General features: G+C 40.0%; 1 protein-coding gene and 1 pseudogene across 1 annotated transcript; both read right to left on the bottom strand.

Annotated features, from left to right (window-relative positions):
- Positions 1-582: 582 nt before the first annotated feature.
- On the bottom strand, positions 583-4,767 carry LOC139457337 (glutamate receptor ionotropic, kainate 2-like; annotated as a pseudogene).
- A 2,562-nt stretch (positions 4,768-7,329) lies between these two features.
- On the bottom strand, positions 7,330-13,480 carry LOC139457839 (glutamate receptor U1-like). The gene is made up of 9 exons (XM_071239187.1): positions 13,376-13,480; positions 12,375-12,521; positions 11,676-11,838; positions 10,426-10,519; positions 10,217-10,304; positions 9,124-9,478; positions 8,428-8,639; positions 7,835-8,094; positions 7,330-7,540 (listed from the first exon to the last, which is right to left on the bottom strand). The coding sequence occupies exons 1-9, from the start codon at positions 13,478-13,480 to the stop codon at positions 7,330-7,332; spliced, it is 1,635 nt and encodes a 544-aa protein (XP_071095288.1).
- Between the last annotated feature and the right edge of the window lie 7,357 nt (positions 13,481-20,837).

The following is a 20,837-nucleotide window of genomic DNA, read 5'->3' on the forward strand; positions in this document are numbered from 1 at the left end:
TCAGCATTTACACCACTTGCTATAAAGCACAGTTACTTTTCGCCGCTAGTATATATAAGGAAATGTCATTAGTACACAAGGAAACATCAATGTTAAATCAATTCCATCAATGGACACCGCGTGTGGTTTATATGTTTGGATAGCTCATGTAAATGTACTTGATATTCTAAAACTGATATTCATAAACCAAGAAATGATAATATAATTTTCACCAGTATGTTGCCTTTTACAAGGAATGGAATCTGTTTCGGCAGATAGTTAAAACTGATAAGCTCTAGCGTTGACGTTTTATATTTACTATAGTCGGACAAACAATTTTATATATCATGCTTAGTGTGGTTAGTAGAGTTAAGGATTTTAGGGACATTCATAGAATGTCAAAATCAGCGAAATAAAGACTTCATTCTCCATCAAAGTGTTTATTAAAATGTAATATGTTTCGTTTTTTTTGGTGGTGTTCTCTTCATTGATATTTTGAAGCATCGGGAACATCACTTTTATCGAACGTGTGCCAGTTTCTCCAAACACAGCGCAGTGGTACTGTCATCCTTTGCGGTATGATGATACTGATTCATAAGTAATTCAGTTTTGCCTTAAATGTATCAGTTTCTCCAGACACAACACAATGATACTGAGTCCAGTCCCCGCACACACGACGATGAAACCACCTCATATCTGGTTTACTGTTATTGACTTAAGGATTCGTTTTTGTAGACAATGTGTCCGGTTTCTCTTGACAGTCCATTTCGCCCAAATTACGTCTAGTATGCCACTCGCGGTGAGCTGCGACATTCTGCCAATCAGACAAGAGAAAGCTTGATATCTGATGTTTGCACACAGACGTGCACTCACGACTCCATTTACATATACCGCTCACTTAATGATGTATGCAAAGCTTAAAATTTACACAAGCTATCCTTAATATTTACACACTGAAATACACGAGTTCTTTGTTTTGGAGTCCTATATGTTTATACTGTCAAGCAGAAAATTAGGAGAATATCAGTTAATCTTCAATGAGTATTAGCACTATTATGTTCGGTGGTTTTCATTCAGGTGTCAGATATTGAAACTTGATTAATAGACTGACGATTTTAACACAACTCACACCTTCTCGAAATCGGCTTTCAGGGGGGACCTTTGAGGCAATCCAAAGGCCAGCTGTAACCATAATACACTTTCTCCTAGAACTACCAGTTGGCTGTCTTCAGCCATGATACGGTTTATATTTGATCTCAACTCCACAAAGGCATACTTCTCACTTCTCACTCTCTCGAAATGACTCTCAACATTGGAGTCAAGACACAAAGGGTCGTTGGCAGATATCTTGGCCCAAATCCTACCATGCGCACTTGATGGAAGACTTACCTGACAGTGAGAAACGTCATGAACGGTGTCATACATTGTACACGTGGGAAGTGAAACGTCTGTATTAACAACTAAAACCAACTCTTAATAACTTCACCCAAACAAGCAGCTACGTAACAGAGTAATTCTTCTAGGCAAGATACGTAGATTATTCACACTATTAATGTCTTCAGAACGTGCTGGTACAGCCGTCTCTGATTTGGAAATAAATGACGATGATGTAGGAGTTAATGCTGTAATATTTTACTACGAAACGTTGCATATGTATCAAAGACATGCTGAACTGGTGCCTTTTGATGTTTTGGTATTTCTCAAACATTGTTTTGTGCGTTTTCTTGGCAACAAACTAGATTTGCACTCAAATACGTGAATCATTTATTTCCAGAGCATAACTTGAAAACCGTTTAATATTATAAAATGAAACGTTGCATATGTATCAAACACATGCTCATATGGTTCCTTTTGATTTTTTGGTACTTCTAAACAAAATATTTGTGTGTGTTCCATTTTGTTGCTTAGTGCATTGTCTGCACAGGTTACATGAATGAAACTTATCTCAGGGATACTCGTTATACGAAAATTGGTGACATAAAATGTATTTTCCAGAGCTATGCCCCTTGCTATATGTATTGTTACAGAACTAAAGCTCTTACTCTAGGCTTTTTAACATTTACTTCATATTATTCATTTTTTAATAACTCTATATGAACATTCACATGCTAATGAACCCTATTACGGGGGTAGTGATAAAGCTGTTTTCTTCTTTTATTTGTTATCAGGTCATCATTGCGGTGTGCATTGTGTGAGTCTCATCATAAAACACACAATAAGACATAATCTAGGCTCAATTTGATGGTACAACTTATTTGGACCATGAAATTAGCTGACCCGTACAGTTAGTGACCAGATATTCCACCAGGTCTCTTCCCTGTAGAATAGTCACTGTCCAGAAGCCCCTCTAGGTCAGAGAATGGTTTAACATCAGTCGGTGCAGACAGGGCGGCTACAAGGTTCGCAGTGTAGACGTCATCACCATCAGCAACATCCAACATGACGTCACCAACACCTTCCCGGGTAGAGTTCTATGGTATTCACTAAAACCTGCAAGTATCAAACTTGTTGTAGTTGGTTATTGGGTAAATATTCTTACCACAGCGCTTTCGAAAGACCCAAGCTATTCAAATCTCTATGTTTTAAAGTCTGTTTAGTCCTACTTATTACTGAAATGTTAAGACAACAGATTGTAATCATTACTAGCAAATATATCTGTCGTGATGAAACCAACACCTTCCTTCTAAGGATTTGAGGTAATAATTAAAGATTGCAAAAGTAGAATGTACACGAAGACGTTTTACCTTGAAACACACATATTATCATAGCGTATTGAGGACTTATCATGAAAAGTCTAGGATAAACATTGTTGATGAACATATTTCAAATTTGTTTTATTTTAATGAGAGCGAGCGAGCGAGCGAGTATGGTTTTACGCCGCTTTTAGCAATATTCCAGCAATATCACGGCGGGGGACACCACAAATGGGCTTCACACATTGTACCCATGTCGGGAATCGAACACGGGTCTTCGGCGTGACGAGCGAACGCTTTAACCACTAGGCTACCCGACCGCCCCTATTTTAATGAGATATCTTACGTTGAATTGTATAGACATATGAAGAGAACCCTATATTTTTATGATTACTAGTACATTATGTACATGCCCTGTTTAAACAGGGATCCAGTGACCTCCCAGTAGGCTCTAAGCAGATTCTGCTTTACTGTCTTAAAAAAAGTCACGCCCACATCTTCAGAGCCCTCAGCTGTTTTGTGCCAAATGACATAAACACTTTGGAACACAGCGAACAACAGTGGACATAATCCCGCAATCAGGAGCAGAATGATGTACACCATGACCCTGAGTGGTAGCGCCAGATGGAACAGAGAAGTAGTACGTTGCTTGTCATGCCTCTTATACACTGCGTCAATGTACTCTATTCTGATCAGCGGATAGATGTATTCCATGAAATGAGACCGGCCTTCATTTATTCCCATGCTACAAGCAGCAAGGTCCACCTCCTACAATATATATATAATACTTCTTGGTTGCAAAGTAATATCATGGCACTGTAAATATACAATTCTAACAGGACCCGTGAAGATCCGGGGTAGAATAGGTCCTCAGCAACCCCCTAAAAGGCAACTATGCTTGTCGTAAGAGGCGACTAACGGGATCGAGTGGTCAGGCTCGCTGACTTGGTTGATGTATGTCATCGATCCCAACTGCGTGGATCGATGCTCATGTTCTCAATCACTGGATTGTCTTGTCCAGACTCGATTATTTACAGACCGCCGCCATATAGCTGGAATATTGCTGATTGCGGCGTTAAACAACCAACCAACCAACCAACCACTATAAATCTTGCATGTCATTCGTTTTAATTGCTAATAAAATAAAATATTTCTCAAATGACCAGCATGACATCAAGCAGACACTGCTATAGAGGCACGGCAACTGACATTCGAGTTCAGGGTGTGCTTAAGGCATGTTCGTATGTTTGATGCGTGGAAAAATCAAAGAACTTTGCTTTCATGAAAAAATAAAAGAAATCCTGCCTCCTCCTCATTTTTAGATAAGATTGCTTATTTTATTTATCCCGCCTTATCATACCATTGAAATAGCACTCTAACAGTAAGCGATGACAAATTAACATACAGCTATAAATGTGCTTGATTAATGCCTGAATCATACTGTCAAACATACGCATAGATTATAAGGCGACAAAAAGGCGACAAAATGTCCCTTCCCGTCATATTAGTTTAGGATTCTGTGAAATCTACAATCCCAGCTCGCTGGATTCATCCATATTTGTGGATACACAATGACAGGTTAACCAGATGGATAAATCGATAAATAAATGCGACAAAACTGTTTCATTATCAAGGACTCCATTGTACGGTGCCGACTCTACGACTATATAATAAGCATGTGTTTTATGAATGCATATCAAATAGTGATGATGCCATGTGTTCGCGAAATGGTGAGGCTCAGGGATATTACGTTATAACGCACCCTCACTCAAAACCTTATAATAATTATTATTATTATTCCGCCATATTTTGTACTGGAGCTTCCTCAACAACTAGTGACCAGAATCGATCTAACTCAACAGCAACATCTGCAGCAATGTGAAGTTGATACAACAAAAATCCTAAGGGCATAGGTTCAATGGCTTAGGGCAAATAACTTTAAACAAATTCAAGAATTTCATTTCAGCAGCATTTGTCTCCGAAACTAAAGTTCCAATGACTTCCAAAATTTGCATGCGGCAGCATAATCTGTTGCCCATCAATTGTACTTTGCCTTGACGTCCAATGTCCCTAAACCGCACCGCTTGGCAGCCATAATGTATTAAGGTTTTCGATATGCATTTTGGCACTTTTCTCACTACTTGGATGCCAAAATGTACTCCTCTGAAACAAGCACAACAATGGTTTTCATGGCAGCAAACTCGGGTACTCTCCAAAAGTCAGTTAATTATAACAGATTGGGAGAAACTAAACACGGCACCGAGATCAATGGGAGTCAGACAACTTCGTACTTGCAAGCCTGACATTCAGAAAGCGAGGTTTGTATATTTGCCATTGTTGTTCCTGAATCTTGTCAATCCTGATCACATTAGTGTTAAATGGGACAGAAAATTCAATGATATAAATGTTTTTTATTTGAATCAACAAATAGACATGGTCAGGTGCGTTGGCCTGGACATGCCTAGGGTGTATACGGACCTATTACAAACAACTGGATAAGTATCATTTGCCATGACGCCCTCTACATATCCTGGGTCGTACCATGGATGGACCTCTGAATCAAATCCACAAACATTGCGAAGACGGAAAAAAGGATCGAGCCACTACTGACTCGTGAAGATCTGGGTTAGAATAGGTCTTGTCGAAGAGGCGACTAAAGGGATCGGGTGGTCAGGCTCGATGGCTTGGTTGATGGATGTCATCGTATCTCAATTGCGTGGATCGATGCTCATGATGTCAATCACTGGATCGATTTTTTTACAGACCGCCGTCACATAGCTGGACTATTGCTGAGTGCAGCGTTAAACAACAAACAAACAAACTACAACTACTACTACTACTGGTCTTCAGCAATCCATGATCCATGATGAGGCGAACAGTGGTGAGTGCAGCGTTAAACAGCAAAACGCACACAAACAAACTACTGCTACTACTAATACTACTACTAAGAATAATAATAATCTTATTAATAATTTTGTTCGCTCGCAGGTAATGGTAATGGTTGGACATTTATAAAGGTCATTTGTAGATAAAGGTCATTTATAAAGGTCATTTGTAGATATGACCAGGCCTTTTCCAGACAAGGACAGGCAATTGATAAAGAAACAAGTAATTAGTGGAGTTGATGCGGCCATTGGTCGGCAAGGTCAAGTCACTGGTAAACTCACACTGGTCATTACCTGAAAATAAGTGTGTTTACCGCTTCAAGAAGGATTTACTGTTGGTCAGTGGTTCTTGCCCTGATCATGGCGGGGCCACGATAGGTAAAAATCGTTAGTGACCTACATGCATGTAAAAGCTGTGGTGAAGTGAGGATTAACGTCGCGTTCAAGATTATTGCACTTATATACACGTGTGTGTGTGTGTGTGTGTTTTGTTATGACGCGGCCGTGGGTCAAACCCCGGACCTTCCGCTATCCGGGCTGACGCTCTACCACTAGGCCAGGGAGGCGGTCACATACAGGTAAAAGGCAACGTCAAAATGAAGGTCATACTTTATGAAAGCCAAAATAAAATGGCTTTTTTCTGAAGAAATGTTGTAAGTCTTTTGCATAAAGTGCTGTGACAACGTGGGGACAAATGATGAATCTTATAATCTCAGAAGTAGGTCATAGGTATCTATTTTCTATGAGTAGTGTATGCTTTTTTTTCCTTCTTACATTCAATTCCAACAAAGGACATATTTGCGGGGGTTTTTTATACTGGATAGACCTTGAAAATGATCTCGAAATTCTTGAAACTCAAATTAATAACGCAATAAATGTTTACTGTAGTGGGATAAAATACGGTACATATCATCTTTAGTGTGGTGATGATTGGTTAGGATTCAGATGACTGAAATTGTCTTTTTTGGTCTGCTTTTTTGTGTGCTAAACAATTCCCCTTGTTCGATCATGTGATTGGTTAAGATTGAAGATTGAAGGTCAGTAAACCGGAAGTGCATACAAATTCCTTATTTGTTTAGATTTTTGCTTCAGAGTGACAAAAACATCTCAACAAGTCTGAATTATAGGTGGCACGACTTCAACTTTTCTATAGTCAAGTTGCCCCAAATGTTGAGCAGTATACCAGCAACTACAGCCTTTGGTGTCTTAATTTCACAACTTTAAATGAGGTACACTCGAGCTTCCTCTTTCCACGAAGACTTCAAAGAGCGACAGACCATTCTTGTTCCAAAGCTTTTCGATCAAGGTTACAGCATTCAATCCTCGGTGAATCTCTGAAAAAGTTTTATTGTAGACACGGGGAGGACATTTCCAAATGAGGTGCATATGATCCCTTGTTTGTTTTTTTCAGGTAAAACATGGCACTTTGTGTTGTTTTGCATTTCTGTATGCATATGAAGAATAATTTCGCATAAATTTCATTCAGAATATAATCGAATATGTCTATCGTCGAAAACACATTGATAATACATATCCGTAAAATACTAATATTATTCACATTAATTTCATTTTGCACTGGTATAAACAATAAAGAGAATAAAAATTATTCATCCTTTGGCAAAGTCCTTATTAAAATGATAATTCTTCTGCTTGTCTAGTTCTAATCTGTTATTTTAATGCATCAGGAACATCACTTTTTTCAAGTTTGCTAATTTCAAAATGATACTATTCTCTTCTGTGGTACAGTATGATGATACTGATTCATAAATAAATCAGTTTTGCCTTAAATGTATCAGTTTCTCCAGACACAACACAATGATACTGAGTCCAGTCCCCGCACACACGACGATGAAACCACCTCCCATCTGGGTCACAGTGATTGACTTAAGGATTCGTTTTTGTAGACAATGTGTCCTGTTTCTTTTGACAGTCCATTTCGCCCAAATTACGTCTAGTATACCACTCGCGGCGAGCTGCGACATTCTGACAAGGAGACAAGAAAAAGCTTGAGTTCTGCTGTTTGCACACAGACTTGCAATCACTACTCCATTCACATATACCGCTCATTTTATGGCCTGCACAAAGTTGTCTTTAACATTAACACACCAAAATACCAAATAATGCGATTCTACCACTTCTGCTGTCAAGGAAATAATTTGGGAAACTTTAATTACAAGTAAAGTAATATTTGCAATATTTTCGTTTGATGTATTTCATTGCAGTTTTAATTAATTTCTTGATTTATAGTGGTTGACTGATGATTTTACCACAACTTACACCTTCTCGAAGTCGGCTTTCAGGGGCGACCTCTGAGGCAATCCAAATGCCAGTTGTAGCCATAGTACACTTTCTCCTAGAAGCTCCAATTGGCAGTCTTCAGCCATTAGGCGGTTTATGATTGAACTATGCCCCAGAAAGGCATACTTCTCACTTCTCACTCTTTTGAAATGAACCCCAACGTTGGATTCAAGAAAAACAGGGACGTTAGCAGATATCTTGGACCAAATCCTTCCATTGACACTTGATGGAACACTTGACTGATAGTGAGAAACTTCATTAGAAATTAATACCTTTATACATTGTACATAATGCTTTTAACAAAACTCAACTACATAACAGTGTCTCTCATCACAACCAGTGTCTCAGTTACTATTCAAACCAGTCATGTCATAGAAATAAAGAATCACAACACGCTGATACCGCCCTCAACTGAATTTTGGAATCGAATAACTTATTTCAATAGTGATCAGGGCACAGTCATTGTGTGTATTATTAGTGTCTTATTTTTTAATATATCCAGTTATATGTACAACAATGCTAACTTCTCACAAACTGTACCAACTGATTTGGACCATGTAGCTCACCCATACCTTTAGAGTATGACTGTTAATACCAATTCTTATACCAACAGAATAGTCACTGTCCAGAAGCCCCTCTACGTCGGAGAAAGGTTTAACATCAGTCTGTACAGACATAGCGGCCACCAGGTTGGCACAGTAGACCGTTGTCATCACCATCAGCAGCATCCACCACGACGTCACCAACACCTTCCCGGGCAGAGTTCTAGGATATTTACTAAAACCTGCAAGTACAAAAGTGAGTGGGTATCTCCGGGAAATATTCTAATGGTAACACTTCTGATAGACCCTATATATTCAAAATGTTTCCATCTACATGTCTTGACGTCTGTTTAGTCCTTATTATTTTGCTGAAATGTAGTCATGACCAGTAAATATATCCACCATGATTAAACCAACACCGTTCCATCTAAAGATTGTGAAAGTAAAAGGTACAGGTACACGTTGTACCTTGAAACATAAATCTCATCATAATGTATCGAGGATTTAATAGCCTAGGGCACATATATGTTTTCATGTACAATTTATTTAACTGCATAGTCATCAAATTTAGAAAAAGACAAAAAACCTTTGATCTGCTTTGGGCTATATGACAACCATTCATTTCCTGTATAGGATCATTGTACATGAAGAATGATTTAAGGGTGAATTGTTTAAAAAATATAGAGAGAGAACTCAATATCATGATGCAGTTCTTTTGGTACATGCCCTGTCGAAACAGAGATCCAGTGACCTCCCAGCAAGCCCCCAACAAATTCTGTTTCACTTTCTTCACAGAAGTAAAGCCCTCATCTTCAGACTCTGCTGCCGTTTCGTTCCAGCCGAAATCCTCATTTTCGAACACAGCCAACAACAGTGTACATAACCCCGCCATCAGGAGCAGAATGAGGACCGCCATGGGCCTGAGTGGTAGCGCCAGAAGGAACAGGGAAGTAGAACGTTGTTTATCATGCCTCTTGTACACCACGTCAATGTACTCTGTCCGGATCGGCGGGTAAATGTATTCCATGAAAGCAGATCGGCCTTCATTTATTATTAGGTTACAAGCGGCAAGGTCTACCTCCTACAAAATATATAATTATCATAGGGTTAGAATAGACTTGTCTTATTTTGGCATAAAAGTATATTTTTATCTTTTTTATTAAAGTATCAGTATAAGTCATCAAATAGATACAGTCCACTGACTGTTCGACGTCAACTGGTAATCAGACAAGTCACCGAGTCCACTTTAGTCGCAACTTACGATAAACACCTGGGCAAATTAGACCTATTCTTTATGGGCTCCAACGAACTAGCATAAAGGTATCTCCGTGCTTAAATTCGTTTTTATGATGGAAATGTTTGAGGCATTCAGTTTTGATTGTTTGTTGTTAAATGCCGCTCTAAGCAATATTCCAGCTGTATGGCGGCGGCCAGTAAATAATCGAGTCTGGACCAGACAATCCAGTATCTAACATCATGATAATTGATCCACGCAATTGGGATACGATGACATGGATCAACCAAGTCAGCGAGCCAGACCACCCGATCCCGGCCCGTTAGTCGCCTCTTTCGACAAGCATAGTCGCCTTTTATGGCAAGCATGTGTTGATGAAGACCTATTCTACCCCGGGTCTTCGCAGGTCGATTGACATCGTGAGCATCGATCCAAGCTATTGGGATACGATCACATTCATGAACCAAGCCAGCGAGTCTGACCACCCGATCCTGTTAGTCGCCTCTTACGACAATATACGATGGGGATGGGGCTACTTCTGATATTGCATGTAATGTGAACACATTTCGGGTTAATCTTAACTACCGTCCTGTTTAGCTGCCTCACAATTCCATCATATGTGTCGTTGATAGGGACTCCCCACGACTGATCCTGTGGTTCAGTGATAAAATAACTGGAATGGGAAGAAAAATTCATACTGTAAATTGTTACCTCCAAACTATCATTAAAGGGACAGAATTTTGATACATTTGATAGTGTTAAGGTGGAGCCAGAATAAACTAAAAGTGTCTTACCTAAAGTTGAGGCTAGCCGCGATTGTATCCAAGACATCTATTGCATATCCTTTATACTGCGTTGTTCCATTGTTAATGGACTTCACAGTGTAGAAAGTTGACAAAAACATAGGGAGAAGCATCTACCGTCTATATGAGATCATGGATGAGGGTTATATCATAAAGACTAAGTTCAAGTGTTTTACAGTAATACGATCCAAGACAGCAATCCTAATATATTCGTCAGAACGATTTTGTCAAAAGAGTAGTCGTGAAGTATTATAATTTAATGAAAACAAGATTCTGTTATTCTATTCTTCCTGCACACACACACACAACTCCTGTGTTAAATTATTGTGTGTACAACGACTGAAACACAATGACTGGATGTTGTTCTAAGAAGCTGTGCAAAATAATTTCGTTTATACAATTCCACTTATTGGTCACATGTTAAAACTTGTAGTAACCATCACCTCTCAACAGTCAGTGTAGCAAACAGATTTGGCATCTTAGAAACGTCACGAGTAAGGATGGAGTCACAACACTGACCCACGAATCATTCATGGCACTTGGAAGGAACCTATGCATATGCCAAGTTAAAATTGAAAACATGATAATGACCAATTTAAAAGTAAATAGGCATGTGTGATGTTCCATTTGCGTGTCTAACTTCTCAGTAAAACTTTTGGGTCGGAAAAGGTACAAGTATGGACCCAAGAGCTCATAAAATGTCTTTTACATAAAATCAGTCAAATTGTTCATACAAGAGTGAAGAAACATAAGGAAAAACATACTTTGTACTAAGCTGATGTCCCCACAGCGTAATCATAAAATTACAGGGCGGATGGGTAGCCTAGTGGTTAAAGCGTTCTCTCGTCACGCCGAAGAACCGGGTTCGATTCCCCACATTGGTACAATGTGTGAAGCCCATTTCTGTTGTCCGCCGCCATGATATCGCTGGAATATTGCTAAAAGCGGCGTAAAACCATATTTCATCACTCATTTATTAACTTACACAATAAAATATGATTATCTGGTTAGGCAGACGCTTTGATCAAGACTCAAACGGCGTTGTTTAAAATCATACCAGAATTATTCGAGTAGTTTTGGAGAAACAGCATTTGTGATCATTAATGCAAAGATTTACTTTCATAGGAAAGATCGTTTCTGACGAGATATCAAAAAGCCAACTATGTATGACCAGACGACGAGAAAAGCACCATTACAGGTAAGCTCAACATTTCTGGTTTCAAGCGTATCTATGATAACGTCATTTACCTCGAGAGTAGTCACCAACAAACGTCTGTTGTTGTAACCATAGGCAGCATTAGGAAAATAGCACAGGTTGATGTTTCTTTGGCTACAAGCGGCTACTGGTACCCACTCATTTCGGGCAAGGTGATGTTTTAAGGTAAGAACGCTTTTCATCCAACACTGAAAGACATATTCAGCACAAGTTCGAAGAAAGATTTCAAACATTTTTATGTCAAGATGACATGTAATAGCATTAAAATGCCCCCTCACCAAATCCAAAAGATCTATGCACTGCCCAGCCATCGATAAAAGTGCTGGTATTATAAGTTTCCTACTTTTCGAAATTAATCGTAATATGGACGCACCCAAATATGGCAAGCAAAATCAAATAAGCGCCCTTGTTTGAAATCTAAATGACCAATAATTCATATCATTGGCACATTCTAGACACTTTACAATCCAAACCCAGAGAACTGCAGGATAAGAAGATGTTGTGAAACAAGAGATATTCTCAAGTACGCCATCATCAGTTGCAGGAACCCTTATGAGAATGTTAAGAGTCGTGCTCAGTTTGCCAAAGATCTTGTTCATCAGGTGTATGTCTATCGTAGCCAAATAATTACCTAGATCGAGATGTAGAATTATGAATGATAACATACTGTGCAGTTATGCAACACCATCAAACGCAAATGTTTCAATTAATTGAGCATACATACCTTATAATGATGAAGCACTGCTACAACATTTTCCAAGTAAATGAACTCCGGTAGATCAACGGTGTTCTCTTCTTCATAAAGAAGTAGCCACTTTGAATGATGTCGAAAATCAGTCATTCCCCTTGTCTTTATATCGAAAGAGTCGACCTAAATCACAATGATTTCTATGATGTCCAATAAGCAATAATAACACAGATAAATGCCCAAATGTTACATTCCATGAGCATCTTCAAAATCGGGAATGATATATTTAGTTTGTCTCATGGTCGGTTTGAACATTATTTCAGCGAGGCGTGAGGTGTCACCTTACTGTAGAAGAAAGGGCGAAAGTAGCGCAAGTCACATCCTCACTTATATTGTGTATCGTGTGTCCATTCCATTATGATATATACCCTATTTCCAGTTCATTTCAAATGACACAATACCAAAATTAGACATCCAATGAAATTAGTGAGTGAGTTAATATTTAAAGTCAGATCGGCAATACTTCAGCCATATCCTGACTTGAACAAGTTATGCATTTATATTACATATTAAAAAAATGCTGTCAAAGGGCAGTACAGCACGAGTGATATATTACAGATTATACCTTTAAATCTAGTTTAATTACAGTAAAATGATCATATTATGAGAGATGACACATTATAAACACAGACTACAGATCACAAACAACTAAAGTTAGGCCACCATACCAGGGACCATGGGGACTTTGCTTCCTGCATGGTTCCCCAGCATGATTTACACCATCCCAAGATTCTGCAGTTTTGGTGTATTGTTCCAGGTATATATTACACCAGAACAGAGCTATGATACATTGGATGTATGATGATGTACAAGTGTTAGCATTTTGCGGAAAATGTGTTGGCAGGCCAAGAGACACAATGTGACAATTGTATCCTTCCACAGCAACTTTTCAGCAATATTACAGGATCATATAACTTAATTCTACACATGACATTCTGGTGAGGATACCATATAAAGCTAAAAATATTGAAACAAACCATTTTCATTAGCTCGATCATATGGCTATGACTCATAGAAGCAACTACGTGTATTTCTGGGAAGAGAGCTTCGTGGATTTCCTGTAAGGTATTATTCGCATCCATGACGCTGAGGTCATACACAAGAAACTGGATACTGTTGGTCAAAGACGTGATACGAGCAGGTACTAAACAGTCATTCTCTGAAACAAATAATCAAAGCATTTACCCGTCATGTCAAAAGTGAAATGCGTTTATAGAGATTGCATATACTAGTGAATGAAAACAAAGGCAGGCATAAGACACCAACGATTCGTTCATCAAACTGAGTCAGTGAGTACAGTTTGATGCCCTTACAGCAATATTCCAGCAATTTGGTTATACTTGTGTAATTGTCTGAAACAGAAACACAAAAGCAGTATCTCTGATCAATGTAAAATGTTAACGTTTTACCATTCATTGAAGCTACATCTTACTCAGGATTAAGACTGAAAGGTATGTAGATGTACCCCATGAGAGTTTCTTAGGCTCTGCTACCAATAACTTTTATTCACTCCTTCTGGCTTAAACACTGAGATCAAGTATATCTAACCAATTTACGTAAACTGTTCATGCATTACGTGCATTTTGAACTTTTTTCTTCATTCTACAACAATATCAGAAAACCAGAATTGTACAATGCTGGTGAATCGAGTCTAACCAGTGAAAGTCTTAAACTCTAGGCTTCCACAACGCCTCTTGTTTAAAAAAATGACAGAGTAAATGTTGTTTATCAGAACGACGTGACACGTAGCTACATATGGTGTGTGTTCAGTTATATGACATATTGATAGCAATAATTATGACGTTTCAAAAAGAAAAATAGGCACTTTACATATCTACAAAACATTTAGCTTTCTAAAATGAAGAGGTTACGAAAAGTCATTGTTTCAGGATGATGAGCTTCGAAGCTGTTTTCGAAGTTCTATCAATCAAGCAAACAGTTCTGAAAAGAGAAGCACGAGGAAACTTACCTAACAGGGCCAAGAGTCTATCTAATAATGAAATCAACATTATGTGTGATGCCGTCACTTGACGAGGTGGGGAGATGTTCTAAAAGTCTGCTCTGATTCTGACTCTGGTAAAGTGTTCATCAAGTACAATGAACGACATAAAAAGACACGCACTGGCAATGACACGGGTAATGTCCGTGACGTGGCTCCCCGTTGGACCCGTTGAAAAAAATTAACTAGGCTCAATTATGAAAAGATTATCCCATTCAATGTGAAGCAATGGAAAACGTGTCACAAATCACCTGGCCAGGAAAACCATGATTCAATCACTCCAGGAGTGAAATCATGCAAATTCCAGGTCACAATAACATCAAAAAGTGTAAAAAAAACTACAGCAGTACTAGCGTACAACATTGTGAGCTCTTTTCCAACACTCGCGGCGACTTTGCCCTTCCCGAAAGCACCTCTCGTTCTGTCAATGTACTGACAAAGGCACACAAGGTCCAGGCTTCTGAAAACGAATTGACCCTTGGACACGTGTCAGGTAATTCTTGTTGTCATTTAATTATTTCCCCACAAAACAGACATACAAGGTCGCTGCCGGGACAAAGACGAATAAGTTGAAGCGATTTGCTTTGTAGCATCGAGTGGATATGATGCACCCCCTGAGGGGACACTTGAACCTGGGTCGGATCCGTTTGGGTTTCGGATGTTTCTCTCTTGAGGGATGGTGCTGCTGTTGCTGTATCAACGTCAGTCTGTACCGGCTGGCTATCTTGCGTGTCAATAGGCCCCAGAAACTCCTTCCTGAGAGACATACTGAAACGAAGACACTGTTTCCTTCAACAGCTTCGTCGGTAAGACTGTGGATTGATATGTTCTTCACTGTGTCAAAACTGTGACCCAGTAATTGAGGGTAAATACACGGACTGTGCAAATGTTTTTGGTGATGTCAGGTTGAGGGTCAACTAGCTCGTAGGCATAGTTCTTGGGACCTGCTGACACAAAGGTACAGATGCTGTTTCCCTTATCCAGCTCATCGGTGAGATCCCCCAAACTATCACCTAGGAGAGGGTTCCAGGTCAGTAGACGGTGAATGAAATTGATGCTGGCTGTATCAAAGTTCAACGCACGTCGACCCAAGGACTTCATGTATGAATAAAGCTTGAGATGTGCTTGAGCTGTCACCCAGGTTGCCATGACATCATTGTATGCAGGATGTGGCTCGTGAGATTTCTTCTAAGATGCGTAGGTGACACATAGTACATTTCCATTGATGTTGAGATAATGCTGAGGGCAAAGAACCTCAGGGGTGCACTGATGTATTCCATTCTTCAAAACCCTTGACATTGACCAAACCTCCCCCAGTGGTTGGTGAGACACGCTTCAGCTAAAGCAAGTAATCGAGGATTATTGTGGATTTTTAGAGACCTTTCAGACGCAGGTCGCTGATGTCGCTGATGTTGGTATCTGTATCTTAACATCCCTCTGGCCTCTTGTTTGTTCTTGAAGAAGTTGTTCACTTAGTTAGCAAACAGGCTCCCTCTTAATTGACAAAATCGTAGGTGGATAGGGTGTCAAAGGTCCTAGCCTCATAGATGTATAGCAGTGATAGCCACAATTTTCAGCTGTTGAACTTTTGACCCAAGCTCGGTCATCATCACTGTGAAGGCAGGAACCATCCAACTGGCCTTCAGCACAAGTGCGACACAGAGGAAATAGCAACTTGTCATGGACGCGGTAAGACAGAACAGAGTGGTAGAGGTGAATAGGTGGCAATACCAAGCATTTGATCAGGCCATGAGAACTGACATTATGTGGAAAGTACCATATTTGCAAATGTAAGGAGAGAGAGAACAGACATCTATATATTCAATGATTTCATCTGGTTTGGCTTCGTGGAACAACTTGGTGGCATTCGTCCTCCAAAGAAAGCCCCTCTGTGATCTAACGCCTCTGGCATTTAAGCACGTGGACCTTGCAGTGTAGTCTGTTCTTGCACATCCCCCTGGATCACCACTTGTCAGACAATACAGGGTATGATTATACTGTTCCCAATGCATTGTACCCAAGGTCGCGTGTTTTTCACTTCGATCTGTCTTCTAACAGCGAGGATCACTGACCTTGTGTGCTGGCGATTTGGTGCTTCACTCTGGCAAGTGTGGGTTCGAATCCAAAGTACGAGAATCTGTACTTAACGAAGAAAGTGTTATCCCAAATATAACATTTGTGTCATTTGACCACTATCTATAATGGCATTGTGTACTGACGTATAAGATAGCTACGCGATAAATCGCAAAGAACAATGAAATGTGGTGTATTCACGATAAAGCATTGTTCTATCGTGACGTAATTTCTGGAGATTCGAACATGTGTTCACATCTTGAGGACGTCGTATTTTGCTCGACGTTGTTTCTGAGAGGAGAGTGTCCATTGAATGGTTCCCCATAGATGTAGCTGGGCAAAGCAGATAACGCGATGGCCGAACGATCGCATCCAAGAACGGTTTATTCGCCCTGTTATTGAACGATTAACAACCCCCACGCCTTTTCTGGAATACCTGGAATATTGCTGCATTCGGCATTAAAGAAACCAACAAGCAAAATATACTTCCAGTTGTGCTGAATAGGCCATTCACTGTGTGAATATCGCCCAAACACTAGCACCTTTCATATTTAATAGAGAAACTTTTCTAGAGTGAGTATATATCATTTCAGTTCTTTTCAGTTTCAAAACAATGTGCATACATATATTTAATACATATGAATTTCGAACTGTAATGTTAGACTAGACACGTATCACATCACATGAATAAACGAACTGAAAAGCATATGGTAAAAGGACAGATCATTACCATTGCTCCCATGTAGTAAAATAGCCACTCTTCTCCACTGAAGTCTTTTCAATAAATGATGAAAGGGTTCACCGTTCTTTGAAGCCATGTTTGCCGTGAAACCTAAATGATAACAAGATAAGTCAGCAGTTCACATCTAGGAGGGGGCTGTCGGGTAGCCTAGTGGTTAAAGCGTTCGCTCGTCACGCCGAAGACCCAGGTTCGATCCCCGACATGGGTACAATGTGTGGAGCCCATTACTGGTGTCCCCCGCCGTGATATTGGTGGAATATTGCAAAAAGCGGCGTAAAACCATACTCACTCACTCACATGCAGGATACATGAATCTGTCAGTGAGGTTTCCAGGTCACAACAGGTTCCCAGACACCTATACTATTTGATCGAGGCAAAAACATTCATCAAGTTGACTTTGTTGAATGCTTGTCATAGTACCCCGACGGCTTGTGGGGTTGCTCATTTTAACAATCACTGGAATTTCTGGCAAGATTTTTCGGGAATATTGGTTAGTCTCACGTTATACAAATGTATATAATGATTGTGCTTTTGTTGTTTCACGCCGCACTCAGTAATGTTCCAGCTATGTGACGGCAGTTTCTGAATAATCGAGCCTGGACCAGAGTCCAGTGATTGACATCATGAGCAATTGGGATACGACGACATACATCAACCAAGTCAGCGAGCCTGACCACCCGATTCTGTTAGTCGGCTCTTACGGGGGGGGGGGGGGGGGGGGGGGTTGTGTAATAAGAGGTAAAAGAAACGAGACGACTGAGACAACCATCAGTGTCAGTGATGTTGGGAATCGAACCCGGGTCTTCGGCGTGACGGGCGAACGCTTTAACCACTAGGCTACCCGACCGCCCCGAGACAACTATCGACGTGGGTCATTTCATCGTCACAATAAAATATTTTCATCATACCTTCTCCCTAGGTTTCCCTAGGAACTTTATATTGATCACACATACACTCCCTAAATTACAGGACTTTGTGAAAGAGCAACAACAGCGTGATCATTCCTTCTCCATCTGACTGTCTGATAATCAATGGTTGCTATGCATGACATGCACATCTGTCATCACAGTAGAGTGTTCCACAAACACACCCTAAATTACGGGGATTAGCGGCATAACTACAATACCGTTACGTTGACGCGAAACAAGAGAATTCCTCTCGCCAGAATAGTATTCTCAATAATCAGGCTGGAAAGGAAAGCTGATTTTCTCAGGAATGGGCGCTTGTCACTTGTGTTTCCCGCGTCAAATGAGCAATTCTTTTATCAATAACTAAAGAATCCCTACTTCCCTCCTTACGTTTTTCTTAGAAACATATAGTATATTTATGCAACCCTAGCAGAGCATTTGATTAACTCTCTGACATCTTTAAATGTGCATTATTCATGGATAAATCATAGTGTTTGTTTTATACATACTGTGTAACTTCAGTCCAATGTCAGAATCCCAGATAAAAATAATATCGATATCCAACTAAGCTTATAGTTTGAGGCGAGAAAAAGCTTCGCGTGGTCAAGATCAGTGAATTGGTTGATCGTGTGTTTCCGTACCCTGATTTTGTGCTTGTAAAATCAATCGTAAACATCAATCATATGAAATATTGATGAAAAATCAAAAATGTACATGAAAAACAGTTACTGATTAAATGGAGAACAAAGCAGACACTTACCATCGCCGATTCCACCTCCAATAAACACCAAAAAATAACATGGCAATAGAAACTGTCTTGGTCTCATGGCGAAAAACACCTTGTCCGCTGCTTATCCTCTGCAGAATAGAAGTTTCAGTGCGCAGTTGATGTGTACCGGCTAATGGCATCTTAAGTAGGTCTAACATAGGTAAATATTTGACATCCTATTAGAAAAGATAGGAAATAAAGTGATGTAATTAGCAGCATGTCAGTGAGTACGCATCATATGACAATCCAATCGGTGGCAGCCAGACAGGAGCGACACTAATAGGGGCATTTGTGGTAGCCATGGACTCGAAATATCAGATCCATTACAAAAGACAAAGTCATCCATTCCTTCCTTGTATGCATACAACTTTATATTATTCTTGGTTTGTGTGAAAACAAGTTCAGCAATGGTTATACGTTTTTCTATCTCCTTGATTGAATGGATGGAATTTTAGGGCCGTCCAAACCTAGGGGCATCATCAAGGCTTGTCTTACAAGCCCGAAACATAGCTGTCCAACGTTTAACAGTGGAATAGCTAGGGCTCTTGTGAGATGCGGTCATGAATTTCTTGGGGAGTGCTATTGTCTGAAGTAAAACATTTGACTGCTCAGTACTCGTTCTTTTCCATTTCTCTGTCCATTTGAACCCCAGTCATGTTCAAATGGCTGTCACTAATACATGAACGCCCTCAACAGACCAAATACATTTGCAATGAACTACCCAAACAATGTACTATATTGACTATTTAACATTTCTTATTGACCTTAGTTGAAAGTTAGTCAGGCTTAGAACTTTTCTACCAGCCCTCGTAGAACAAGTCTGTGCTGTCTTCATCATAAAGACACACCAGGACATTTGAGGATCATAGGAAAAGTACAAGCTCTCAAGTCTACATATTTATAATTGAGTTGGCATTGACATTCAGCTATTTTTCACCTGAATCCTTAAAAATATATGCGTTATGTGAAAAACTTATAAACAAATAATACCCTTAAAGAAAATTGCCTACAAAACATGAATGAAGTGCTTTAAGGCCAAGACAGAGGAGAGAAATTCTTGCTTCACCATCACCTCAGATATTAAAAGGTAAAAACGCAGAAAGCAGAGCAAAACACAGGGTTCAATGTCACAGTTATTCAAAAGAATTCAGCAAAATATCAGAAAGCCAAAGTTGAAACAATTCTGAAAAGCATGAAACAACTAAACATAGCCATTCCCAGATTGCACCAATTCAAGATCTGAAACAGTTCAAACAATATCTACTTAAAGACTCTCTTCTTTGAAACTAACTGTAGGCAATAGTGCATCAAAACTATATTGCTTTACCAAATGCACCAAGTTGATGCAGCAGAAATGTGGCGAAATGTGTACCAGTCAAGAGGAATTTACTTACTGTGGACATGATCGGTGATAAACTCGTTAACAAGAGCACATGGTCCATCTGTTATGAGTCCATCTGTTATGAGAACCATGGGCAAACCTTCCAGCCTTATGACTGAGTGAGTGAGTGAGTTGGGTTTAACGCCGCTTTTATCAGTATTCCAGTCATATCGCGGCGTGTCAGCTTAATGTGGGAGGAAAGCCCGAGGTGATGCAGGTCTCAGACGTTTACCACTTCGGTGAAACCCACGGGCACGGGTATGGTGCTGACAAACCTAGAAACATAATCGGGGCGAACCGGGATTCGAACCCACAATCATAGGTTTCTGGCGTGCCCAGATGACGCACGTCTGCACAGCGAATCGCGGCGCCTTAGACGACTGGGCCACCCGTGCCCCCCCCCCCCCCCCCCCCCCCCCCCCCCCCCCCCTTATGACTGAAGACATATAATCCCAGACTGTTCAGGATTGAGGTCTGTGGTACCATTTGTTTTGGACATGTTTACAATATGCAGACCAGTCTATGTTTCGAGCAGCAAGTGCATATACACATTAGAAAGTATGTTTG

Source organism: Haliotis cracherodii, unplaced genomic scaffold (assembly GCF_022045235.1).
Source record: "Haliotis cracherodii isolate W230 unplaced genomic scaffold, xgHalCrac1.p SCAF_12, whole genome shotgun sequence".
NCBI classification, from domain to species: domain Eukaryota; kingdom Metazoa; phylum Mollusca; class Gastropoda; order Lepetellida; family Haliotidae; genus Haliotis; species Haliotis cracherodii.